This window comes from Lichenostomus cassidix, chromosome 14 (assembly GCF_008360975.1).
Source record: "Lichenostomus cassidix isolate B80296 chromosome 14, HeHo_3.0, whole genome shotgun sequence".
NCBI classification, from domain to species: domain Eukaryota; kingdom Metazoa; phylum Chordata; class Aves; order Passeriformes; family Meliphagidae; genus Lichenostomus; species Lichenostomus cassidix.
In genome coordinates, this window is record NC_139495.1 from 15,077,173 (window position 1) to 15,104,454 (window position 27,282).

General features: G+C 49.3%; 2 protein-coding genes across 8 annotated transcripts; one reads left to right on the forward strand and one right to left on the reverse strand.

Annotated features, from left to right (window-relative positions):
- Positions 1-4,021: 4,021 nt before the first annotated feature.
- On the forward strand, positions 4,022-14,433 carry VRK3 (VRK serine/threonine kinase 3). 7 transcript variants are annotated; one of them, XM_085075212.1, is made up of 12 exons: positions 4,156-4,312; positions 4,387-4,712; positions 6,157-6,229; positions 7,946-8,012; positions 8,761-8,840; positions 9,309-9,411; positions 9,761-9,853; positions 10,042-10,174; positions 10,927-11,047; positions 12,722-12,780; positions 13,385-13,533; positions 14,121-14,433. In XM_085075212.1, exons 1-11 carry the CDS (start codon positions 4,212-4,214, stop codon positions 13,531-13,533), a joined length of 1,305 nt encoding a protein of 434 aa, XP_084931338.1. In that variant the 5' UTR covers positions 4,156-4,211; the 3' UTR covers positions 14,121-14,433. The 7 variants fall into 7 exon arrangements, with proteins under 7 accessions (XP_084931332.1, XP_084931337.1, XP_084931335.1 ...); XM_085075207.1 differs by having other exon boundaries at positions 6,157-6,209; positions 8,756-8,840; XM_085075206.1 differs by lacking the exon at positions 6,157-6,229 and having other exon boundaries at positions 4,022-4,312; positions 8,756-8,840.
- Positions 14,434-14,653: 220 nt separating this feature from the next.
- CCNF (cyclin F) lies at positions 14,654-27,054 on the reverse strand. Its single transcript, XM_085075205.1, has 17 exons — positions 26,914-27,054; positions 25,343-25,497; positions 24,819-24,925; positions 24,028-24,095; positions 23,356-23,549; positions 22,957-23,010; positions 22,313-22,417; positions 21,695-21,772; positions 21,160-21,311; positions 20,240-20,404; positions 19,240-19,363; positions 18,694-18,874; positions 17,655-17,742; positions 17,159-17,258; positions 16,747-16,877; positions 16,393-16,562; positions 14,654-15,846 (listed from the first exon to the last, which is right to left on the reverse strand). The coding sequence occupies exons 1-17, from the start codon at positions 26,924-26,926 to the stop codon at positions 15,449-15,451; spliced, it is 2,283 nt and encodes a 760-aa protein (XP_084931331.1). The 5' UTR covers positions 26,927-27,054; the 3' UTR covers positions 14,654-15,448.
- Positions 27,055-27,282: the final 228 nt, after the last annotated feature.

Sequence of the window (27,282 nt, forward strand, 5' to 3'; positions counted from 1 at the left end):
TTGGGAAGAGGAACTTGGTTAAGTAATTCCTCCTTCAGTTCCTCTGCTATCCCCATGGCCCTGCCACCCTGGGCAGTATCCACACAAGGACTTCGGCTAGAATTCACTACTGCTGTCCTTGTGCCACTACATCTGCATTGCTCCTTGCTCTCCATCCGAGCCTCCTGCTGCTCCCAGTGAGGGAGGAGGGACCGTGAGCGGGGCACACACCCCATGATGCCCAGTGGCACCTTACCCCAGAGCAGCCAATGGCTCAGGGACATGCAGTGAGGGCTTCCCTGGACACCACATCTCATGAGCCATGGTGCAGGGACAGACACAACCAACTTCTGCTGAGAGTACTTTCTGCTGAGAGCAATTTCTTCCCATTCTTAACTTTGTTGCAGTGCTGGACACTGCAGCCCTAGGATTGGCATTTTTTTACCCTGGAGTGCCACAGCCCAGGATTAAGATGCCAGGAAGCTGGTTCTGATTAAAGTGGGGGAGCAGATCCAGCACCTTCTGCTCCCCCAGACTCACCAAGGACCAGATCTCTTGTGTTCCTTTTCCCCAGGGTGGATTCCCTCTTTCCTTTTACCCCAGAGCATGCCAGCCTGCAGCCCCCCAGTACTGGCTGCCAGGTGGGAGTCTCCTGGATGACATGTGAGGAAGGTTTCCAGAATACCTGCTGCTCTTCCCAATCCCGGCTTCCCTCAAGTGTGATTTTCCTGGCAGTGCTCTGCAGCGACCTGGTGCAGTCTCTGCCTGTACCAATCTCCACCAAAATGTCCCCAGGGTGTCCCTGCTCTGTCCCTGCATCCCTGCTGGGAGCTAAGAGCTCCATGCTCTTGACAGACTGTGGTGCACTACCTGCATGGAGGAGATGTGGCTGGGAACTTCGGCTATCATTGCTCCTCTGCGCCTAGGTAAGCATCATGCTGTGTAACACATGGGCAGGCCTGCAGTGCCCAAGGGCAACCTGATTGTCCCTTCAGCCTAGAGAGGCAGCTGGTGTCCCCAAGGCCACTTCCCACTGCTGTGTGAACAGCCAGGACCTCTTACAGCTGCTGGATTGGACCTGGCAATTCAGAGCTGAAAGGGTTTCAAGGCCTCTCCCAGGACTCTAGCATGGCTTCTCAAGAGGTATCACTTCACTTCAGGATCCAAGAGGTGTGTAAATGAAAAGGAACAGCCTTGTTTCATTAAGAGGTTGAAGAACCAGCAGCTTTGGGCATTTTGTCAAGCTCAAAGATCTCTGCCAGCATCTAAATCCAATAAGTCATGTGCTTGGCCTCTGGCAGCAGGCTGGGTGAGGGTGAGATAAGAGAGACATAACTGAGCTGGCACCAAGGAAACTCCTTTGGGGGGGGGGGGGAGATAGGGATCTTTCTGTTGCCACCCCAACTGTCTGCACTTTCACAGAGGGCACAGCAGCACAGACTTGGAATTGGACTCAATGATCCTTGTGGGTCCCTTCCAACTCAGGAAATTCTGTCACTCTATCAGACTATCCTCAACACACAAAGGCCACAGGAAGACAGGTCTTCTAAAAATTTATAGTTTTCCCCTCTTCTGAGAGCAAGGGAGAGTTTAAAATTCAGCTAACCCACTGCTTTAGAGGAAGCTGGAGCAGGGCAGGTAGTGCTGCTACTCAGTGAGGAAAGGCAGGTTGCTGCCTACAGGGGTTGGATTTCAGCTCACAGATAAACCAGAGGAACTTTGGAGTTAGAGGGAGCATCTCTAAAAAAGATGAGCTGTGGCTAAAGGAAAACAAAACTGGGGTGCAAGCCCTTGAAATAAAACCATGGGAGGGGTTTTACATGATGGATAATGGGTGAGGTGAGTGGGTGGGCAGTGGGACAGGGAATCATCCAGAGGTAAATCCTTCCCTGTGAGGGTGGTGAGGCTCTGGCACCTCACTTGAGGACTTGACAGCTGAAAGGTTCAAAGAACCAAAGCTTGACCGTGAGATCCTGCTCTCAAGAGGCTCTCCAGGAGCCACAGCCCTCAGCAGCCCAAAATCCAGGCTGGTTTTCAATGCCCAAGGTAGAAAAGGGGGTGCAAATTACCAGGCAAAAGGTGCAATGCTGCAGACACAATCCCCTGTGAAGTGACTGCAGGCACACAGCTTGCCCTGCTGATGCAAATTACCAGTCATGAAATAGAGAAATTTGTTAATACTTCCCCTTTTCATCAATTTATTATGACTTTCTTTTTTATTGCTAATTACTACTTTCAATATACCACCTAAGTAGGATGAGGGTTTCTCTTCTCTGGTGCTGGCTTGGTGACTCTTGAAATAAATTTTAAAGAATTGCCTTTTCCCACTATTTTCTGTCTGCCTTTCCCTATCACTGTTTTCTCAGTTTTTCTTGTCTTTATGGGGTCTGACTTTTTAAAACATCCTGTATTTATGTTTACAGAATGGATTCTTCTCTCCCTAAATTAAATGTAATCAGGTCGTGATTGCTGTTCCCTAGGCAACCACCAATGAAATTATAGAGCAGTGAGCAAGAATTAACAGCTTCAGAAAGTTAAAAAAAAAATTAAAACGTTAATTGGCAGACTTCATAAATCTGCTGAACCAAGGCATTCCCAGCTGAGCCACAGGCCACTGTGGAGGGCTTTGGGACAATGACCTTGATTCAGGAATTAGGGGAAGACAGAACACCACCTACCAGCCTATTAAGGTAAATTCAAACGAATCTGATAAAGGGATGCTTCTATTCCATTAAAATTCTGAGGGGATGCTTTGGTTAACAAAGGAATTGAGTCTGTACCTGCATGGGACATGGGAAGAGCTGGAACTGAAGAGGTTGTGCAGGAGGGTGGCAGTGGAGGTGAGGCAGTTCAATGCTCCACTGCTGCTGCCTGCAATGCCAGGGGAAACACCAGAGTGATTGTGAAGTATCCTGATGGTCATGGTGGCGAGGAATGGAAGAATCCATCCAGCCTGCCCTGTTATTCCAAGTGTCCAGGTGCTTCTAAAAAATCCCAGCAACCAGCTGCAGAAACTGATTGAAACATGTACCAAGCTTCCCAGAGTCATTTGGCAGAGTTCTGGTGTTGCTGGGACTTTTTGTGTGCTTACTGAATGTTAGGAACACGCCCTGGTGTTTGGAGCAATTGGGAAGGGGCGACCAGCTGGTGGCAGGATGAGCTCTGTGCAGGACACCTTGCCTGGAGACACTTCTTCCAAGCCCTGGAGCCCCTGGTGGGCTCAATCAGGGGGTTCATAGCCCAGGTGTTATTTCATGCTGCCTTGCACCACTGCTCCACTCAGCTCTACATGCAGTAAGTAGTCACCTGCTTTGCACCTGCTCACACCCAATGGCTGGTGTTCCACGGCTCACAGGACAGTCGTTGGAAAATAACATCATTACGTGTGAGATGTTCTGTGGGACAAGAACCAGGTCCCTGCTGCTCCACCTCCCCTGACTCTGCTGCCCTTTGCTGGGGGGCCTCAGGGGCAGGGCACCTTCCCCAGGCAAACCCTGGTCTCAGCCCATCTGATGGGAAAGGTTTAAGTCCACCTACGCGTCTTTTATGGAAATATATTGGTGTCTGCTTGAGGTTTATAGGCGTAGAATGTACACAAGGGATGAGATACAAAGGTGCATACACTGAATACACAGTCCCGTTCCACACATTAACTCCTCCATTCATTAACCGGTGAGTGCCTATTCCCCAGTCCCACGGTCGTTTCTCAGTAGTTTTCTGGTGTCTTTTCTGAAGTAATGCTAAAACACTCGGCCCCAGAAGGCAGCGCTGGGGACACAACCTAAGGGGATCCTGAGGTTCCGCCGCTCTGCCGGGGCAGCCTGACCGCCTGTGTCCCTGCCCGGCCAGGCCAGGGAGAGCCCACGGCTCGCGGCACCGTGGTGAGCCCCGCTGCCCCCTCGGAGGCCGCATGTCCCCTCACAGCACCCCTTGGTGTTCCCTCACCGGCGCTTCCCCAGAGTCCCCATGTCCCCTCAGAATACCTGTGCTCCCTCACAGCCCCGGTGTTGCCTCAGAGTCCCTGTGTCCCTTCAGAGCCCCCGGTGTTCCCTCACAGTCCTCATGCCCCCTCACAGCCCTGGTGTACCCTCAGAAGCCTCGGTGTCCCCCTCAGATCTCCTGCGTCCCCTCGCAGCCTCGGTGTCCCGCCAGGACGAGGCGCGGCTCGGACGAGCGCATGCGCAGTGTCGGCGGCGGTGCGGCGGGCGGGCCCGGAGCGCTCCGGCCGGGCCATGTCTGGCATGCGGGTCCGCGGGCGGCGCGGGACGGGGGCAGGAACAGGGACGCGGACCCCGGAGCGGCTGCGGGCGGAGGTGCCCGCCGGCTCCCCGAGGTGCTGGGGGTGGAGGGAGCGGGGCGGTGGAAGCGGGGCGGCGGGCGGGCGCTGACGCTGTCCGTGTCCCGCAGGCCCAGCCGGTTCTGCCCGCATTGCGGGCTCGCCGTGGAGCCCGCGTTCCGCTTCTGCCCCGCCTGCGGCGGGAGGCTGCCCGCGCCGCCCGAGGAGCACAGCGAGCCCGCAGCGCCGGCCCCGAGCCCGCCGCCGGCCCCCAGCCCCGCCGCCTCCCCCTCCCCGCGGGCGGCCGCAGCTCGGCTCGGGTCCCGCTCGCCCCGCAAGCCCCGGCCCGGCCCGGCCGCGCCGCTCCCGGCGGACACGGTGCTCACAGACCAGGCAGGGCGGCAGTGGAGGCTGGTGCGGCTGCTGGAGCAGGGCGGCTGCGGGCTGGTGTATGAAGGTGCTGTGGGGCCCGGGGCGGGCAGGGTGGCCGGGAGGCGGGGTGTTTTCCTGGCTGTGGGTTCGGTGACGGCTGTCGGGTCGTCCCGAAACCCCCAGAGCCTGCAGACTGGGTGACACTGGGGTGTCCGCCGGGCTGGCAGTGACCCACAGGCCTGCAGGATCCGGCATTCATACAAATCCTGAACTGGAAGGGACCCACAAGTATCCTGGAATCCAGGTCCTGGCCCTACACAGACACCCCAACAATCCCATCCTGTGCATCCCTGAGAGCGTTATCTAAATGCTCCTGGAGTTCTGGCTGCCTTGGGGCTGAGACCATTCCCTGGGGAGCCTGTTTAGTGCCTGACCATCCTTGAGGGGAAGAGCGTTTTCCTGATATCCAACCTAAACCTTCCCTGTCACTGCTCCAGCCGTTCGTTCACTGGGCATCTGCCTGCCAGCCACTCTGCCACCAGCATAGTATCAAGCCAAGACCAGGCTGCTCTGTTATGATGAAATGTCCATCCTTAGGGGCCACACTTCCTTTTTCTGTTCTTTTAGGTCCAAAACCTATTTACTGTGCAGGAGTTCCTGTGCTGTAATGGGTGTCAACACCCAGTAAATGTCAATTCTCAGCCTGTTTTGGGGCCAAAGGAAGAAACTACACCACATGGGCTGCTTCTGAGCCATTTAGTGAGTGCTGATCTTTTCAGTCAAGTTGTAAACTTCCAAAGGGGAGTTTTTGATCTTCTTCCCTCTTGTTAATTTGGAAACTGTACAGAAAGAATTTTCTCCATTACCAAGTTTTGCCTTATACTTGGCTTTACTTTCTTTTTCATTATTCAAGCTGTTGCATAATGAAGTCTGAGCACTCATCTATGTTATTAAAAAGATGTGATGAAAAGGAAAGTCAATAGTGGAAGGTGCTTTTATAGAAATAGGTTTTAGGTGATAAGCAGCAGGTAACCTGTGAATACCACTTGGTTTAAGAGCAGGAGAAGAGGAAGTGCCATGAGGCCAAGTCATGGGTGCAAATCCTATTGGAGAAAGGCGGCCACATAAAACTCTAACACCCATATGGAGCAGAGGGACTTGACATCCCCTACAGACTTGTCAAACCATGGAGTGAGCTGGAGGCAATGCTCAGCAAATTAATTTGGGGGTGCCTTTGAAATTCTACTAATGTTCTATTCATTACATACCCCTCAAAGCCCCCCACTACTGTAACCATGCCCAGATGCTTCTATGACTTAAGCACTCGCAGCATGTCAGGGTGCTGAGCTCCTGGACCAAGGTGAGAATTATTTTGTAGTAATCTGGGAAGGTACTGTCACAGAGGATGCTTTGCAAAGCCCAAGGGAAAGAAGCAGAGGATGAGTAAATCTAGCTGCACAGGTTGCATTTAATGATGCAGAACCTCTTTTCCGTGCTCCTGTAACCACATCTGTTCCATCCTTCCACAGCGCAGTCAGCATCTGGAACCTGTCCTCAAAAGCAAAGCTACTCCCTCAAACTTGTGAGTTTTGATCTGTTTGGGTAAGGAATAGTGCATAGAGTTCTGTGTCCCAACCTGTTTGGCTCAGAGTATCCAAGGAATTTGGAGAGAGTGGTCACAGAGATCCCTGCTAGCTTAGGAGATAGATCTAACCTCCTGAGAGGGTATTGTGCTGAGATTTCAGTACCAGTTGGCTCTTCTGCTAAAGGTGTGAGGAGAATGAATATGAGAATTAAAAAACCCCAAAGCTTAAAAAAACCCCGAAGCCTTAATCACAGAAGGTTGCTGCTTTGATCAACCAGGCTGAGGAACCTCCAGAACTGAACTTGGTGGTGTGAGGTGGAGACCTTAATTCAGGAATGTCAGACCAGCTTTTCTTTCTGACAGGCATGCATACATGCTGCTGAAGTCTGGGGAAAGTGGAGAGTTTGCAATTTGGTGCTGTGCTGAGGCTGTGTGAGAGCCAGCATGGAGACACTGTTTAATGCCAAAGCACATTTTGAAATCAAACATGAATTATAGTTGGAGTTCCAAGCCAGCTTCCCAGGCACTTCTCAATACCTTGGATTCTCTAGAAATGTGTTATTTCTAGTAACAGCTGTTCTGTGGTAGAAATTCAGTTGATTGATTTTTCAGTAGCTCATAAACCAGAGCAGAAAGACTCTTTTCCATTTTCTTGTCTGCTGTGGCTCTTGGGGGTTGCTGGTCTGTAGGAGGGCCAGTCCTGACTGATGGCTCTGTGGGACTCTTGCAGGCACTTGGATAATCCCTCTGCCTTTTGTCAGAGGAGACATGTGAGAGGATGGAGAAGGAATACAGTATTGATGAGAAAATACAGCTAAATGTGACAAAACTAGAACCAGTAGGTGGGAAACTATAATCACCTCAGTAGGCAACACTCCCAACTTCTCTGTTTTGCACCTTTTGGCTGCTTGGTAGTCTGCTGAGCACTGCGGAGTGTGATATGGCACAAGGGAGCATTTTGGCTTTGGGGTTTGATGGCCCACATGGGCTCACAGGCAAGATTCAGAGTGAAATACCCTCTGGAAACATGGTCCATGTTGTCTGAAACCTGCTGTTCCTACAGCTACCCTTGATACCAGTTTTGTATCAAACCAGGTAGAATATAACACCACTGCTCCCTCTCATGCATGAGAGCAGCCATCCTGAGTTAGTGTTGAACAGATACATGTATGTAGGCGAACACAGACATACTGAGTGTCAACTATGTGCAGTTGAGGTCACTCTATGACAGCAATATCTTAACTATTACAAATACAGACTTTCTTGTCTCACTTTCTTACTTGTCTCACTTTCTGGCAGCTAAAATAAATGTTGCAGCTCTCTGTTTAGACTTGCCTGTTTGTAGAAATAGCCTCATCCCTGCTGTGGCTAAGAAGGTCACCTCTGGCTCCCTTTAACTTAAGAGCTTTGGGACCAGAGCTCTCTCCAGGCTGCACCTGGGCTGCACTGCCTGGCTGTTGTTAGTCCCCAGACAGCTGTAAATGGGCTGCTGGAAAGGCCCAACCTGAGAAAGCCCCTCCCCTGTTCTGTGCTGATGCTCAGAGTGTATGTGGTTGTTAGGGGCAGCATTAAATAGTGAACCAAGACACCTGAGCTCTGTTCTCTGCTCCGTTTGTTGATCTTTGCTTTCTTTGAAATGAGTAGTGAAGGTCTTAAAGCAATCTTACCCTAGTTTCCCTTTCCAGCAGGATGTGTGTGGCTGAAGTAATGCTCCTCCTTGCTGTTCCCTTTAGGATGCCAAAGATGGGAGGATCTACAATGAACAGAATTTCTTCCAGCGAGCTGCCAAGGCAGGCACAGGTTGGTGCTTCTTGGGAGGGCAAGGACTAAGGACAGCTGGCATCCCCCTCTCATTAGTTATGTGAATCTCTTGGAAGGCCAGGCTAGAATAAATCAACTCCCTGCTCAGTTAGTGCCAGAGTGCTGAGGAGTTCAGTCAATGCCAGCTCTCCCAGAAATCTGTGTGCTGTAGGACATCACAGTACGTGCAGAACTTTCTTGATCTTCTCACTCTGTGTTGATGTCTCTGGGAGCTGTCCAGCCCTGCAGCCTGACTCACCTTGGCTCACTCTCCCATCACTCTTCCATGGGTGGTTCTTTCAGCTGCTCTCTGGTATGGACTCCATTGACCCCAAAACTTGAGCAAGAGCAAAGCTGCCCGGAGAATGTGGACAGGGGTGATGGAGAAATTTATGTCAAATCAACACTTCTGAGAAAACTATAAAAATCTGCTTCTCCATCCCCCTCTCTCTCCCCGTTCCTTGTTTTCCCTAGCCCTGTAGCAATCCCATGCCTTAACCTGCTCTGGTATTCCCAGAATCCTCCCTCTTCCATTCTTGCTGTACAGTGCTATATGCATTGACATGCCAGTACTCCTTCACATCAGGCTGGAATTCTGGGATAGAGTCAGGATGAGAGGCTTCCCATTGTCAGCTGTCCAGGGCAGAGCAGAACTTCAGGGGAGGAGCATCCCTGACTGAGCTCCTCCCTCCTGGAGCTTCTCAGCAGCATCTGCTGCACTGTCCTCTTCTCTCCCCTTGTAGTGGAGAAGTGGAAGAAATGGCATTCCGTGCCGCTGCTGGGCATCCCCAATTGCGTTGGCTTTGGACTTCATGCAGACAGCTACAGGTGAGGTGACTAAACTCCTGGGCCATCTGAGCATCTCTGGCTTTTCCTGTCCTCCCCTCGCTGTCTGCTAGTCCTTTTGTCATTGTCCCCTGGGCTCCTGACCTTACACACTGCTCCAATCATTTAATAAATGCTTTGCTTCTCACTACCCCTTTTCCTTCAGTCCTTGTGTTGCTGGTGAAGTTACTGCTTTTGCTGCTGCTGTCCCTCAGGCCAGGGGACACCTTACTTTGGTCCTTGACACTTAACACTCAGGGGGAGACTCAGGCTGTGTGTCTGCAACACATGACCAGCACATGTGTCTCCTTTATAAGAAATTTTCTCTTATCAAAAGTCAGGGAAATGTTTGCCCAGGTTCAGGTCAACTTGGAGTTGAAATGGGGTCCAGTGGATGACTTGACAAGTGTCTGTTGCAGGGTCTCCAAACTAGGTAGGTATTGCCATGTGCAAAGCCCTTTTCTCTTGCAGGTTTTTGGTGTTTTCTGACTTGGGACGGTCTCTTCAGTCAGTCCTGAGTGATGGCCTGCACTTGCTGAGGGAGAAGGCTGCTTTTCAGATCGCAGTTCGCCTGGTATGTGGAGAACCAATCCTTCCGAAGAGACGTTTTCAGAAAAGACTTCTAACTTCCTTCTGGATCTCCCAGAAGTGTTTTAAGGCTGCTCCAGGGGCTTGGGTGGGGTCTCTTAAGTAGCATCTTTCAGGCCTCCTGTAAACTTCAGTAGCACCTTTCAAGCACTGTGTCACCTTGAAGGAACTTGGGATAAGAAGAACCTGACCTTTGAACTTGAAGGCTGTGAGACATCGTGTTTTTAGTGCTCCTCCACATGGCTGCAGGGAGCTGGGGAAGGTCCAGCTCAGTGATAGCCAGGGTGCTGCTGGAGCCTGCATGGATCTGATATGCTCCCCCTGTTTATTCCCAGCTAGACTGCCTGGAGTACATTCATGAGAATGAGTATGTGCATGGGGACATCACTGCTGAGAACATCTATTTGAACCCAGCAGACCTCACACAGGTAGGGAGCAGGAGTAGAGTTGCCAGGAACGGGCACTGGAGGTGGGATTGTGACATGGGATAGGGCAACTCCCAGGTCCCTGCCTTGGGCAGGGCAGCAGAGCAGGCTGGGCAGTGCTCAGGCAGGGGCTGTGGGGCGGCACTGGGAGCTGCACTGTGCTCACATGGGTGCTCTGTGCTGCCCTGCAGGTGACCCTCGCTGGCTATGGTTTTGCGTTCCGGTACAGCCCTGGGGGGAAGCACGTGGCTCGGCGTGAGGGCAGCAGGACCCCTCATGAGGGCATGGTGGAGTTCATCAGCCTGGACAGCCACAAGGGTGCAGGTGGGTCTGGGTGTGTGGCACAAGCTGGAGCTGTTCCTGTGGCGGTGCTCCCTGGAGCTGGGGCTCCCCGCTGGTGTTGCTGCTACTGCTGCTTTCCAGGCATTCACATGCACCAGGAACTAGGTTCCTCTTTGGGCTGTTCACTCCTGCCTCCTGATGGCTGCTGTGTTGGGACTTGCCAGATCACTCAGTGACTGCAGCAGGGATGTTCCTGCTCCATCTGGAGCCTTGGCTGCTGCAGGCATGTGGGGAATAGAAAACAGGGCCCTTCGTGCTGGCTTAGCAGGGATCTGTTTCAAACCAGACTGGATTCTTGCCCAAAACAGATTTGCTGCAAGCTCTGCTCTGACCTTGAAGCAATGAGAGCCAGGAAGGCATTTAAATCATAGAATCACTTTGGTTGGAAAAGACCTTTGAGATCATTGAGTCCAACTGTTCCCTAGTGCTGCCAAGGTCACCACTAACCCAAGTTTCCAAGTGCTGCATCCACACTTTTAAATCCCATAGGGGTGGGGACTCCATACTTCCCTGGGCAGCCCATTCCAAATTATCCAGTCCCTCTCCTGGCTGGGACATGACTGCTCTCTCCCAGTGCTCAGGAAATCTTCCTCCAGAGGATGGGAGATGATTCCTGAACTATGTGAGTTAGCAGGCTCCCAGGAGTTTTGATATCCCAGAGCACATCCTCACGCTTTTACATTTACTTCCACCCCTTCACGAGTGACATGTGAATGTCTCTTGCTTCCCATTAGGACCATCTCGACGGAGTGACTTGGAATCTCTGGGCTACTGTCTTCTGAAATGGCTCTGTGGCATTTTGCCTTGGTCTGATGAGCTGGACAAAGTAGAAGCTGTGGTGGAACAGAAAGAAAGGTAGAAGAAATCATATACTCTTTTGGGAAATGCACATGTCAGGGTTTGACCCTGACTAAATGCCAGGCACTTCTGCTCTCTCCTGCTGCAGACATGCAGAGAGGGGAAAGAAAAAAACCTGTAAAAACACACACCAATCTCATTAGTTAAGTGAGATAGGACACTGGTAGGAGGGTGCACGGAAGAAAGGGCAGACAGGCTCTAAACTTAAAGTTGCAAAGTGATCTAATTACCTAACCGAGTCAGAGGATACATGAGAGGCAAAAATAAACTTTTCATACACTATTTTGTTCATTCACCCCCCTCCCTCTTACGAGCCCATTTTTTATTCACCCCCTTTCTTCCTTCTAACCAACAGTTCGGGTAGGGGGCAGGGTGTGGGGTATTTTCTCAGTCCACAGAGCAGACTTCATCACCACAATTCTTCTACTACAAATACTCTTTAACTCTACTTATCTCTCTTCAGACAGTTTCTCTGCTCTCACCCCCTCCCTCTTAAGAAGCAGTCTCTCTGCTCACCCCCTTCTCTCTTTCCAAACCAACAACACAGGCAGGGGGCAGGGTAAGGGGTTTGTTCTCTGGTCAGCCCATCAGGGAGAGAGGTCCTCTACTTAACCATGGGGTCCCTCCCACGAGAGACAGTCCTCTGGGAACTTCTTTGGCGTGGGTCCAATCTCACGAGCAACATCCTGCCCGAATTCTGCTGCAACATGAGTCTCTTTGTCCATAAGGTGCTGTGCAGACTCTCCCGAGCCGAGACCAGGCTGCTTCCATCCCAGGAGCAAGGAAAAGGCCTTTCTCTCCCTTGCAAGGCCTTTGCAGTTTTAACTCTTTAGATGAGACTCCAGCTGGATCACAGCTTCTTCCAGGCATCCACCTGCTCCTCTGGCATGGGCTGTGGGTAGATTTCTGCACCCCTGTGGACTCCATGGGCTGCAGGGTGACCTCCTGCTCCCCCCGTGGTCTTCACCACGGCTAGCAGAGGCTTTTCAGCTCCGGCACCTGGAGCACCTCCTGCCCCACCTTCTTCACTGACCTTGGCGTCTCCATGCTGTTCTCCCTTCACATATTTTTACCTCCACCTCCTCCTCCTCTAACTACAAAGAAGTGCGTGCCTACCTTGTTTTGATTTCTTCTTGAATATGTTTTCACAGAGGTGTAACTAGCACCTCTAATTGGCCCAAACTTGGCCAGCAGCACGTCCATCACCTTCGGAGCTATCAGAGATTGGCTCTGCTGGACTTGATGAAAAAACTTCCAGAACTTTCACTCAGGACACACAGGAGCCATCTTTGTGCCACTCCCCACCCCTCAGACACCTCCCCAGGCCTACCACAACAGCTTCTGAGGGGTCCAAATTTCTCCTAGATGTTAAAAATACCTTGCTGATGTTTTGGGCCAATCAAAACCACAGCATATCAGAAAGAAGTGAGGGGGTTTTGTCACTGAAATCCCCTGGTCACAATACACTGTTGGGATGTGGTAAATCATGCAGCCAAGGCTGAGCCTGGCCCCAGGGTGTTTGATGAACCCCAGGTTCTGCTTCATCCACAACATGCCCATCTGAATTCAGCCTTTTGGGAATTTTTTTTTTGTCCCTGTTGTCAAAGCCAGGTGCTCAGGTGTCTGCTCCATTGCTTCTCACCTGACAGGACTCTGTGCTGACTATTCCAGGTACAGAAAGGATGTGAGATACCTTCTCCAGCTGTGCTTCAGGCAGAGATCCATTCCAGGTATGGGCTTGCTCTCAGCAGCAGTGGAACTCAGGGAAGGAGGATTGACTGTACCTGAAGCCAGAACTTTCTCTGTGCTGGGGTGCTAGTCCAGAATGGCTTCCAGTGGTGATAGTGACCAAGCATTGCATGGGCTGGCTGGCAGGCTGGGAACAAATCCCTTGTTTTCTGTACAGCAAAACACGGAGTGCTGCTTCCCATGATCTGCTTTCATGAGCCTTGCTGAAGGTACAGGTGTGCTGGTGGGTTTATGAATGCAGTATCTGGGGCTAGAGGTCACTTCCCCATCTCATTTTGTTGCTCAGAGAAGCTGTGGCTGCTCCACCCCTGCAAGTGTTCAAGGCCAGATTGGACAGGGCTTGGAGCAATGTCATCTAGTGGAATGGCCGTGGCAGGGGTTGGAAGAAGGTGGTTTTTACGGCTCCTTACAATCTAAACCAGCTGGTAATTCTATTGTATTCTGTGAGCTTTATTAGTCTTGGTTTGGTTTTCCTCTCCGTGCAGATGCCCAGGGGGTGGGTGAGCTGGCTGCAGGACGAGCAGTCTGAGACAGCCATTTGGCAGCTGGAGTTTCTGTGCTGCTGCAGTGTCCCTTTCTTTGCAGATGCCCTGGAGTGCTATCTGGAGCAGGTGATGGCACTGGAGTACGAGGAGAAGCCTGACTACACAGCCCTGCGCCAACTCTTCAGGAAGCCACTGGAAAAGATGAAAGCTTCAGCCTATGACTCTGTGGATGTCCAAGTGGTGCCCTAGGTGAGTGCCAGCAGTCCTGGTACCTGCTGTGTGTGCCCTTTGCTGCCATAGGCAGGTGAGGACAGAGCAGGCCAGGCTGTGACATCTCTCCAGGTGAGACCAACCTGCTCCTCCTGACATGTCATTCCCTACTGAAACCAGTCCAGTGCTGTACAAAGCCAGGCTTAGCCTGTGTTTCCTGAAGTTATTATTAACCCATGAAGGGTTAATAAAGCAGAGGCTGAAGAGGCTTCAGGGAAGTGATAACAAAATGCAGACTTCATGCCATCTGGTAATTTTTTCTTTTTTTAAATCTGAAGCTCTGGGCTGTATTTTTTGTTCTTCTCTCTCAGAAAGCAGCCTGTAGTTCTGGTTTTAGTGCCTCAGCCCTGAGGCAGTGGTGGCTCTCAAGCCCAGGTGCTATTTTAGCCATGAGGCACCTCCAAGAGTGAGGCTTGATACAGTCAGATCTGGTTTTAGTGCAGGGCTGCACCAGCCAAGGCTGCTACATCCAGCAGCAGAACAGAGCCAACTTTTCACCTAATTTCCTCTTCCTGGGAAGGAATTAAACTGATTCATCTTCCCCTTCTCTCCTTTTCTTCTTTCAGATCAAGAAAACTTGCACAGGAAGAGTTCAGAGCTTTCTGCAGTGAGGCCTTTCCCAGATATATTTTAACTTTCACCAGTTTTAGAATGAGTGAGCTTTTTATAAGTGTTTTCTTCCCATGTTAACATGACCCAGTGCTGAAGTTTGAGCTTCTGCTGTACCAAGTTAATGTGAAGATAATCCTGCATGGCAGGTCAGGGGAAGCAGTAGCTGGAGAACTGCAGTGGAGCTACCATGAGCCAGGAAACTAAATCAGGGATTTTCTCTTTTAGAGTGGCAATAGAGGGTTTTGTAATAAACTTTGTGGACAAGCACCCAAGGCTGCTGTTGGTTATTTGGCACATTCAAGGCCTTTTAGGGTTGTGAGTGTGGTTTGAGCCCTGTGTTCCTTGTGAGATTTGTGCAAATAGCCTTCAGGCAGTGCCACTGCAATTTAACCATCAGAACTCAGCTCAGAGCTACACCCTGACCTCATCCCAGCAGTTCTCCAAGCCTCAGGCTAGGGAATGAGGGGAAGGAAGACTGGGACCCATCTCTAATAACAAAACAATTTTATAAAAAAACCAGTCAGTCAATAAACACTCACTACACTGTGTGTATCTGAACTGTTGCCTAGGCCACAGTAAAATCTAAAGAGTCCTGAAGTCCAGTTCCAGTGTTAACTTCAGTGACACCTTTTTGAAATCTTGCACCTTGGTATTCCAATGTTCACTATGTGTTAAGGCACAGAAGGATTTTTCAGGTGAGGAAAACATGGCAACGAGAGACGAGGCAAATGGGGTTTAAACCATGTGAGAGGTAGGTGAGAGAGCAGCTCAGACCTGCAGTGAGCCTTCATTTACCTCTGGGGTTTTTCAATTAGAACCTTGTATCAGTGCAGCAAATGCCATAGACAAGAGGAAAGGGGAGCTGAGGGAGACCTGGCCAGAGTAAAAAGACAGTACAACCTCAAAAAAGGTCTTTCAAGTGGAAGAATTCAAGCATAGTGTTACATTCAGAAACTTGAGAACCAATGTCAACTCATTTCACTCATAGTGCCAGGTCTCAAAGGAAGCAAGGGACAGGACAGTTCTGTTCATGAAGAAGGATGACAAAACTGGGCTATAAAGTTTCATAGAGAGAGCAGAACCTTAGGAGACAATCAGACAATAGGGGATATGTAAAAAGGCAGCTGTGAAGGGAGGAAATAGCCCAGATGTACAAGACAGACAAGGCTGAAGGGAAGGGGGTTGTTCTTTTGGAGGTATTTACAATTATTCACTATTATCCCTGTATGACTGCAACAGAAATACTGTTTCCAGGAATCCTGGAAAAGTTAAAAGCAAGAAATCAGAGGCTTAAGAAGCCCAAGTTCAGCCTTTCTTCAGTGTGTTCTGCCATGTTTTTTCTCTTCACTTGCCTCCTGTGCAGGTAATGGGGCTGGCATGGCTCCCTGTTCATGGCATTGCCGTGGGGCAGTGCTGAGGTAGGTTTGGGAGGAGCTCCAGGGCTGCCTTCCACAGAAGATGTAGGACTGGCAGTGTTGACAGAAGAGTAGCCTGAGCTCCCCTCGGGGTTGGGATTCCTTGGGGTGAGATACGCCCCTGGCAGCTCCCCCTCTCTGTGGGGTGCCTCAAAGCCACCCCACTCCCCGGGCAGGCTGTCCTCATCACTGGAGTCCTGGCCACAGTGCTCTGCAGGGTCCAGGTACAGCACTGTCATGTCCAGGATCCCACTGGGGCTGGTCACTGCAGGATGGGAAAAGAAAAAGGTTAGTTTGCCCCAGTCCAGCACCAAGCAGGCACTCAGCACAGAGTCAAGCAGAAAAAAGTGATGCAAGAGTCAACCTTCTGTCTGCTCATGCCTGGAGGGCAGGGTGCTAAGTTCACCCTCTGTTCACACAGCATCTTTTCCTCCCTCAGACTATTTGGACAGGTACTAGGAGCTGCTAGAAAATGAGCAACCAGGCCCAGGGTCAGCAAAATCCAACAGCTAAGTAGCGTTCCTAAGACAGTGGGCCATTCATCACATTTGGTGCACTGCAAACAGCCTGACTTTGAAATGCTGAGCAAATATAAAACCCCTCATCATGTTCTGAAGCAGTGCAGAGAAAGAACAGATAGATACCTGTGAGAGAGTTTAACAATTATAACCACAGGGGAAGGGGAAGAGTTTTTCCAAGTGGTCTTCAGCTGAAAGTTCAGGCATCTGGTGCCTGAGAAACAGTTTTAAGCAAAAATGAAAAGACAGGTTTAATCCTCTGGGTTGCTTTTTTAGAATAATAAACTGCTCACCATCTCCTTCTCGCTCGCCTTCACTTTCCTGATCACCTTCATAACCAGAGCAGGAATCTAAACTCCAGTCGAGGAAGTTGTCCAGCAGACTTTCTTCCTGGGAGGACAGCTCTGCTGTGGGTGTGGTCACAAAGCTGCCTCTGTCATCCTGAATGCTGTCTTCCCTTCTCCTGTAGCAAAAAGCCCCAGAAATCAAATCATTATAAGTCAAGTCCTTTCCAGCTCTTTTAATAGGTACATCAAGACAGTGACAGGAAAATTGATTGTATTTAAGAATGAAACCTCCGGGTGCCAGTGAGGAGGAAAGGCTCAGGCTGATCTTCAGAGGCACTGACACCCACGAGATATACTCACCTTTTAGCTCTCTTTCCAGAGGGAGAGCTGAGGAAAGTCTGAATTTCCACCACGTTCCTGTGCAAGGGACTGGGCTTTGGGTCCTCCTGTTTAACACCCAGCAATGAGCAGAGCTGGCTGTAGCTCATAACCTTAAAAAAGAAAAATATATGAAGAGACAATAAGAATTATACCATGAGATTCTTGGAAGAACTAAATAGCCAGAAGGATGCTGTTTATTTTCTAGGAGAAATCTATCGCAGCCAGTTCTTCCCACAGGCACTCAAATATCAGTTGAGTCCCTGCAACTTTAGTTTTAAACTCCCACTTTATTCCTACAGCCTGCCTTGGGGCAGCAGCTCTGCTCTGGGTGTCGGGCAGCAGCTCTGCTCTGGGTGTTGGGCAGCAGCAGACGCTGACATAGCTCACCCACCTGTTCTTTGCCTATTTCTTCATAGCGCTCATCTTCAAATCGCTGTTTCACTGCCATTAGGGACACCTGCCTATAGTCCTTTGGGACATCATCATGGAAGCTGGAAAGAAAAATTAGAACCCCCATCTTAGAATGGATTCTATGCAACAATATTAAGAAAACCTGCCAAGTTAGGTACTTTCCCTCTGTGCCCTTTAGTGCTGTGCTAAGGGAGTTGGTGTTCAGCAGCTTCATCAGGACACCTGGTAGCTTCTAAGCATGTGAGCATCTAACTCCTTTTCTGTCCCTGTTTTATGTGACCCAAGGCCAGACAAGCTGGCAGAAATAGAACAGCTGTCCTTGAACTGGGCCTTAGTACCTCGTGGCAGGGGAGCAAGGCAGTTACCCACAAAACCCCTCCTTCACTGTGAAGGGCCAACTGTACAGGTGCAGCACGTCTGCAAGAGCTGCAATCCGAGTACTCATGTGCTCCCCCAAAGAGTCCCAAAACCATTACCACTTTTGGTGGAGGCTCAGCACGCAGGGCAAGAGGTCTTCTTGAGAGAAACCAGTGCACTCAGACAGCTGGCTGGTCCAGGAGTGTGCTGGAAAAGAGAGTAGACATTCATGTATTGAATTACATATTCACAAAGTCCAGTTGTTTTGTAGTCAGCTTCTTTTTTAATAGGATAAGGTTCATGATCATTGCAAGCTTATGCCTGTGCATAGTTTGTTCAACTTCACAACTGGCTTTGAGGATAGGTTTATCTGCCAAACTGATGTTATATCTAATGATAGAAATCTCTGAACTCATTTAAACACAAAGCTTGCATAGTCTGATGCTAATGGTCTAAATCATCACTCCTATTAAGAGGTAAAATAGAATCAGAAAATCACAGAATGGTTTGGGTTGGAAGGAACTTCAAAGTCCATATCATTGCACCTCCTGCCATGGGAAGGAACATGTTCCACTAGCCCAGGTTGCTCCAAACCCCATCCAACCTGGCCTTGGACACTTCCAGGGATGCATGGGCAGCCACAGCTTCTCTGGACAACCTGTGCCAGGGCCTCCCCACCCTCACAGGGAAGATGAGGGTGGTGATAGTCCTTCCCAATATCCCATTTACCCATGTCCTCTGGCAGTGGGAAGCCACTCCCCCTTGTCCTGTCTCTCCAGGCCCTTGTAAATAGACTCTGCCTACGTCTCCTGTTGGCTCAATTCAGGTACTGGAAGGCCACAATTAGGTCATCCTGAAGCTTCTCTTCTCCAGGCTGAACAATCCAAATTCTCCCAGCCTTTCTTCATAGCAGAGCTGTTTCAGCCCTCTAATCATCTTGGTGGCCCAATACAACCAAACAGGCTGAACTGAGCTCCTCATTCTGAATTCTTATACCTGTCCCACTCTTCTCCACCCTTCTCTCCACCTCCCCCAGCCAAGTGACTGGGACAGCTTGACTAAAGACTAATACCTAAAAAACACCTAAAAAATCTCCCTAGAAAGAGAAGGCAGACTGACGCTCCATGCTACAGCTCCACTCAAGGTAAGATTGCTTACCTTGCCCATGCAGCATCTTGGCCAGCAGCAGTGCAGCGGCAGCCAGCTGGGCTGGTGAATACACACTGAGGCTCGTGTTCAGGAGGGACAGCTCACAGATGAAGCTGTAAAGGTGAAGAGTTCTTCTCTCCAGTGAGACTATGCTTGACAGAACTTCTTTGTAGTCCAAAATGGTGGGTATCTAGTGCAGAAAGGAGAATAGAGATTGGAAACACAAGACCAGCAAAAAGCATTTAGAACAGCTGTTTCCTGTTAGAACAGGAGGTGCTGAGTTTTGCTTGTTTGGGTTTTTTTTTTTTTTTGTTTAACTACTACATTGACATTGAAACATTCTCCAGTGAGAGAATAATTTGCCTCTTAAAACTGAAGTTTTAATCTCTACAGAAGGCAGAGGGTTCTGTATCTGCATACTCTGAGACATGGACAGGCTCCACAGCTGATTGAGAACACTGACAATAAACCCCCAAGTCCTTAGATAAGAACTGCTACAGCCTGACTTGAACAGCAGCTGAAGGGGCGAATATTCCATCTGCTTTCCAAACTCACCCTTATCTTTCCTTCTAGGGCAGAAATGATCTCGCCCATCATTCTGACCAACTCTTCATATTTGTAGGAGTTGTCTGTCAGCCACACAGCTTCCCGTATTGTCAGCATCTCTTTGCTGATGAAACTGCAATATTAAATAATATTAATAGTTAGCCCCACTAGAAATGGGATTTGTGCATTTATGGCAGATAATTGCACCCAAGATGACCAGAGTTAAATCACTTCACAAGATACTTTCCCAGGTAGATCAGAAAGAAAGAATTGCAGCTCTTTATTTCATCTGTAAGCTGGAACCACTTACTAAAACATTCCTAATTTGGAATGTTCTACCTAATACAGAATAAAACCTTCCTTGTGAGGGTGGGGAGGCCCTGGCACAGGTTGCCCAGAGCACCTGTGGCTGTCCCTGGATCCCTGGAAGTGTCCAAGGCCAGGCTGGATGGGGCTTGGAGCAACCTGGGATAGTGGAAGGTGTCCTTGCCCATGGCAGTGGGTAGAACGAGATAATCTTTAAGGTTCCTTCCAAACCTAACCAGTCTGTGATTCTGTGATCCTAATTCTTCATCTGTGAAGCCTCTCCTAGGTTAAGATGCAAGGTATTAAGGAAGTTAACATAGAAAGATAATTTGCCACCATACCACACAGTTCATCTGAGTATACAACAAGCTAAACTATGGAACACTACTGCAGTTACATCTTTCAGGCTTTCTCATGCCAGTATGGTGTCAAAGACTCCAGTTGCTGATGGAATGCATTTAGAGCAATCCACAACCATGACCATGTGTCCAAACATAAAAAACCCCCCAAGGAACTGTACTTTGTGCCTCACTGGTAGAGATGGTGTTTGTGTGTGAACACAGTTAGGGAGCAGTCAAGGTAGAGGGAAGTCAATGTGTATAACCAGCAAGGGATGGGGTTGGGGGAGAAGTTTGAGCTGCAGGAAAGAAAGCTGCAGGAAAGATCACAATAACCACCTCTGCTCAACAGCCGGAACCCTCACCGTGTGCAAATGACCATGCAGGCTATTCCCAAAAGCTGGAGCCGAGCACGAGGTACAGGTCTTAGCTTCAAGTAACGATCCACACATCCCACTGTCATGTGAAGGCACAAGCTAGAAAAGTCCTTCATGGTAGCCACTTCCACAAGCCAATCCACCAGGATGTACCTAGAACAGGAAGAGAGACTTAAGGAAGGACTTGGGAAGTGGTGTCCCACACCATCACATCCAACTGGGGAATGAGCCAGGCCAAGCAGAGCAGTGACAAGTGTTCCTGAGATGCCTCCCAAGAGGAGAAGCAACTTCCTCAAGTGGGGTTATGGCTGTGGTGGGTCTTCTTGCTGCCCTGCTGGAAAACCTGCCTGCTCCATCCCCTCCCTGCACACCAATGCACACAGCATGGGATATAAATAGGAGGAGCTGGAGTGGTCACAGGGCCGTGATCCTATTGCCATTACAGAGCCACTGGGGGACACCTGTGTGGCTGGAATGCTGCTGTGGATGACTGAGCACTTTTTTAGGAACGAAACACCAGCAAGGTGAAGTGGTGGAGCTGCTCTTCATGTGAGAGAGCAGCTGGAATGTATTGAGCTCTGCCTAGGGATGGATAAGGAACTTGTGCATTCTTTATTAAGAGGCAGGATAACCCAGGTGACACTGTTGTGGGTGTTTATTCAGGAAAATGGAGTCAATAGGGACTTTGGACAACACCTGGAGTGACAGGACAGGAGAGGATGGGAGAATGGCTTCACACCGACAGAGGACAGGGCTAGATGGGATATTGGGAAGAAATGCTTTCCTGTGAGGGTGGGGAGGCCCTGGCACAGATTGCCCAGAAAAATCGTGGAGGGAATGTAGAGATGTGGAGGGCAATAGGGAATGGTTTCTGCTATGGGGCCTCACTCCTGGATCTGAGTTCCTACCTCATTATTTCATTCATTCCTTTCTGCACAGTGAAGATGCTTTGCTTGTTGATAGGAAGGGAAGCTTGAAAGATTTGAGAAACCATATCCCTGGAAGATTTTGCTTCCAATCCTAGTTGGTTTCCACTCCCACAAGCTTTGGCTAAAGCTATCTGTAGTAGAGAGAACAGAAAGCATGCTTATTTTACCAAATGCAAACTAAGGCAGCACAGGATGGTTCTCTTATTTTCCTGCTGAAAACAGTGAATGTGACAAATTACTTGAACCACTAGTTATTTGTTCTTCGTTTGGCTTAAATGTTGAGCACACAGATTATTTGGGGCCAGTCTTTTAAGTCCATCAAAAGATGCATCTTTACTCCATTGTGCCACTGGTGTGCAGGAATTTCCCAAAGAACGGAATATACAGAGTAGAGGCACATAAAGACATTACTGAGCAATGCTGGTCCAGCTTCTAAAAAGAGAAATCTAAACCTAGAATGGCAGCACAGAAAGGACCAAATAAAGGCAGTTTTTCTGGGAAAACTCATTCTTACCTGTGCTTCCCAGCAGCCCTTTGCTGCGTAGTCTCGTAGCTTCCTGAGACTTTGGAGGTATCTGCCAGGATCTGACATCTACAGAGAAGAACACAATCAGATGTAAAAACCCAAGACCTTTACACAACAAACAGAAGAATTGTAGCACCAATATCAGAGAAAAAACACTGCCTGGAGGTACATCTATTATTTCAGCAACAAGTCTGTTTCTCATCATGACAATGCTGTTTCTAAGAACCTTTCTTCAGTTCTTGCCCAAGGTCTCACAGGAAATGAAAGCAGTCACTCAGGATTCCAAGGTGAGGGAAGATTTATTAATGATAAGGCAGAAGCCTTCCCCTCCCGTTCCCCAGAGCCCTGGGATCACTGGCCAGCAGTGCCTAGGCAGAGTTGAAGTAAAGCAATTTCTGTTGCACCTTCATTCCAACTGCCCATAGCCTCACTTCAACCTCCCAGGCAGGCACCAAAGCTCATTTCAGAGAGTTCTTAGCACTTTCCTTGCTTATGAAGAGACGAGCACTGAGGAACAGTAATTTCTTTCTGATGACATTCCTTGTACATAATAGAGATTCAGAAGTTAGTGTAAGAGTTGTTTGGAGACAAAAAATGACTACTTACAGCAGCTTTTCTGTTGTTTTCCCAAAGGAGGTAGGAGCTGATTAAACAACCCTGTTTTGATGATTCTTCAAGCATTTCAAGGGATTCTTTCTTTTTTCCTTCATCCTAAAAAAAAAAGGGGCATATACTGATGTTGGTTCTGTCCAGATAAGTGGATGCCTCAACACTTCAGAAGCTACAGAACACTGTGCTAAAGCTACAGAGCAGAATCTATCCCTTGGGAATGGCCTTCAGCCTCTGAGGATGCTTCCACATCCACTCAGTGCTGCCATTTGCAGATGCAGGTTCTGAGCGCAACTAGTGCTTTTTCTCAGCCAAATGCTTTTTGGCTTGATTGCCACTGAAGGCTTTTTATTTTATTCTTCTTGCTAGGCAAGTTACAACTAGAAAGCTTCCTTTGAGACCTGAACATAGTGCAAGCCCATGATTAAGCCAAAATTAATTTTACCGTTTGTACAATTCAATAAAGTAAGTTAATAATGTTTCTTTAAACAACCAGTAAATTAAACTCAGGAGAACAGAAACTCCTGGGCCACTTGAGGAGTGTAAGAGCATCTGGCTGATTTATTTTTTTTAATCAAGGTAAACAGCATTAGCATCATCACAAAAAAACCCGAACACATCACACCAGAAACACTGCTCACCTCAAAGAAATTTAAGACCTTAGCCAAGCTGTGGAGAATAGATCCTTTCTGAGCCTGAAGAAAGCATCAAGATAAAGCACTGTTAAACCATAGCAATTTTTGCTAGTAATTCCAGACTACAGTTTTGGTTTATCTTTCATACATTCCTCCCCCTTGCTTTTCTCCATGTTTTGTTATCCCTGAGATAGCACTGAACCTCTCAGAAGAGACAGTACAGGCCTCCGGCACTCATGATCTATTATGTGCAGTTTAGCAATAAATTCAATAAAATTATAGAGCCACAGACATTGAAGCAACAAGAGCACAGGAGGTCCCTTGGGGAAACAAAAGTATTTTTTCCAAAATAATGAGACGCAGTTACTGATGTAGGGTAAAGCCAAGGGCAGAAAGAAACCTGACCTTGTCAAGCTGACACTCTGCTTTGAGACTTTCATAGACCACAGCTTTACAGCAGCTTCCAGAGAAGGACCAGGGAGGACGGATGAACAGCCAGATAAAGGGGACTGCACACACATTTAGGTGCTCTGCCAAGCTGAAGTAGTGAGATGCCTTTATTCCATTCACTTCTGCACGCCCGTGGCCTGTGATGGACACTGAACCAGAGAGAAAACCAGGAATCAAGTACAGTTTGCTCACAATGCCTGCTTGGCATTCAGACAGGCCAAGGCAGACAAGAGGAAACAATCAAGAAAAGGTCGAGCTGTCTCTTTAGAGCCTTAAAAATCATTGAGATTGCTAAAGAAGAAAAATCTTACTACAGTCAGGGTTTAGGAACGCATAACCTAAGTTGGGGGTTCATTCTGCAAATACCAACTGCCTTGCCAGGACCCTGTGCGAGGAGGCTTCTCCTGTCATTTGTCAGGCCTTTTGATACATTTACCACATCATGGTGGTAGCAGAGTTTGATCCTAAGTTTGCAGAGGATGACTCCTAACTGAACTTCCATGCTCTATCCTGTCCCATCACTGAACACCTGGCAGCTTTGTGGCCAGTGCTTAAGTACTGGAATGTAAAACTTCCTTGTGCCATGTCATCTTCCCCAAAGAGCCCAGGACAAGCTCCCACACTTACAGCCTTCGTTGTACAGGTATGCCAAGCTCAGCTTCACAGCAGCTTCAAAGTTACCGCTTTCAGCAGCCCTGAAGGACAAACAGAGAAGGCACTTGAGGTTGAAATCCTTCCTAACACCACAATCCACAGTTTGGTCCTTGTGCCCTCAAGGACATGCATCAAAACATCAAGCCCCTGTGCTCCTCACTCCCAAACCTATGTGCACATAGTGGTCTGCCTCAGAAAGAAAAGAAGTGACAGTCAGAAGCTAAACCATTATCATGGCACTCAAACCATTTAAAGAAATCTCTGACACCAATGGATCCCCTTCAAATCAGATGAATAAAAAGATGTTCTCCATCTTTTTAAAGCAGACTTCTTATTACCCTTTCAAACTTTATTTGTTACTGCAATTCACCTGCTTTTCAATATACTGGTTTACACGAGAAGTGACAAGCCAACTCAGACATAGGACTGATTATTCTCTGGAGCCCTTGACCTCACTTGTTCATTCACATGGAAGCATCAGAAACAGGTTTTAGGGAATGAGCTATGTTCTAATCTGGAATATTAATGCCTGTGAGGAGAAATAACTTTGGTAAATGCAATAGACCCCGCTCTAGTTAAACACACAGCAGTGACCAGCAGCAGCTTAGACCTGAAATCAACCATTTTTTCATTCCCAAAGCAAATACTTCCCCTCTTTGTACAAGTCAGATCCCCCAATTACACTGAGGACTAATTAGAATGGTTTATCTTCCTTCAAGCACCCCCTTCTCGAAGACCAGAGACATTTGATGTTTAAAGCTTACCTTTCAAACATCCTCAGATTGTTTGGAGATGGCCACATATCTTGGAAACTTGCATGTGCCCAAACACTGGAGTGATTGTCCACAAGGTATTTAAGATGTGAATGCACCTGCACAAAGGGAACACAAAACAATGATTACTAAAAAGGACCAACAGAAAACAAGGTCTTTGCAATCTAATTTTAGAGAAGTAACTAATTAATCACAAGTTATGTTTAATTTGCTGCCTGCCTGATAACCAATAAGGCAAGAGATGCCAAACCAAACCAGTTTGTTCAGCTACAGTGATCTGGCAGGACAATTGCCACAGAAAAGGTACAAAAAGCAGTCAAATACTGCTGCTACTCTTAACTTGAGCAGTGAGAAATGAAACTGTCCCTGGGGTAGAAAAAATCGAAACCCTTCAGGCACTCTTTGGATTTCTTCAGGCTCACTGTGACATGAGAAGCCTATTCCATGTGCAGTCCAGGCACCTGAAGACAGAGCTGAGCCGTGGTGGCTGGCACAGGGGAAACTGCAGCACTTACAGCTCTGACTGAGAGGATGTCTGCAGCAGGGAGGCCCTTCAGGATGTGAAACAGAACATCCTCAGGGAGGTTCAAGAACGTCAGGACTCGAGGCCGTTTTATTATCCTTCGCTTTGAAGGGAAAGAAAAACATCTGGAACACCTACAGTGAACCACTGGAAAAGAAAGACACAGGACACCTGTTAATGATAGAACAGCACAGGGAAAGAAGGCACTACAGAGTATTATACACACACACAGGTGTTCACTTGAGCACCTCTTTGCTGCAGCAGTGGACATTGCAAACACATTAAGCAGGGAAATATAGCTCATGCCACACAATGCCACAAGACCAAGCCACAGAGCAGTAAAGGGCTTGTTCAATTTGGTTAATGAAGCCAAGTGGCTCAGAAGGGGTGGCTCATGCTGAAGTGCTCTTCACCAAGAGCCCCTCTAAGCCCTGACTCCTGTGACTATGTTTAATAGTGACAAATAGCTTAACTGTCCCTGTTCGGTAGTAAGAACTGGTTTAACTATCACTACTGTCACTTCATTTACGTCACCCATGCCCCAGCTTTTCCTTCTCAACTGACAGCAGTCCCTGGAATGCAACCAGAGATATTAGGAAGGCCACCAAACCAACTCAGACCTATCTTTCCAAGCAGACAGTTGGACAGTTACCTGCCATAGGTGCCGATGGAAGATCCATTGCCTGTACCTTTTGGAGTATTTGTTCAGTGCAATAATACACACACATACATAATGTATTATCCTCAGCAGTATTACTGCCATGAAAATGAAATGGACACCCAAACTGGGATGCCCATTCAGCCTATATGAGCATCCAAATGGGGACCAGGGGGTACATGAGCAACTCAGGGAAGAGAAAACTTAATTTCTACAGACAGGAAGCAGCACAGGTTCATTTCCAATGTGTTGCTTCACGAAATGGTTTAGGCTGGAAGAGAACTCTGGGGGTCACCCAGTCCAACCCCTCGCCAAGTGGGGCAGGACCACATCTAAATGGCTTTGACTAACTCCGAGGATGTGGATCCCATAATCGCTCTGGACAACCAAGTACCATCGCTCAACCACCCTTACAGTAAAAAACACTTTCTCTCAGTTTTGAACGGGGCTGCCTGCACATTACTGTGCACCCTGCAAACTCACAGACGCCCGAGACGTTATCCCACGCGCAATACACATTTTGACCCCCTGGCTTTGAGGGCAGGAGAGTTCAGGCACAACCGCCAGGCACAGCCACGGACCCTGCGATCACAGCGGGGCTGAGGCACGTCCCCGGCGAGTAGCACTGCGCGGGCAAAGCCGGCGCCGAGTCCCCGCCGGGCCAGGCCGCACCGCCCCCGCCGAGTTTGAATTTGGGCGCGCAGCCGTCGGCCCGGCCCGGCCCCCCACCCGCTGCCGGTCCCGGCCATCCCTCAGCCCGGGCCTGGTGTATTCCGTTAACCCCCGCCCTCAGACCACCTCAGGAGGCGCCCGACAGGCAGAGACCGCCAAGGAGCCGCCCCTCAGCGCGGGAGAACCCGGGAGCCCGCAGCACCCGCGGAGCCCGCGGGCACATCCGCACTCACCGCCCGCCTTCATCGCGGCGCGTCCGCGGGGACTGAGCGGGGGAACACACCGCTCTACCCGGCTCCAAGAGAGCGGCACGGGCGGAGGAGGGACCGGTGCGCCGGGAGCGGGCGGGGACTGCCGGGCTGCCACGCCCCGCTCGCAGAGCGGGCGCGCCCAGTGAGCGCCGTGAGCGGCGGGAGCCCCGCCCATCAGGCCCGCCCGCCGCGCCACCGCCCCGCCCACCGCCCGCGCGCACTTGTTTTAAACACAGCAGGCTCTCTCATTGGCCGGGAGGCAGATGGGGGAGGGACCGTGCTCACCCCGCGCGCTGTGATTGGTCAATGAGGATGCGAATTCGAATTAGGGCAGTTGGCGGTTCGAAACCT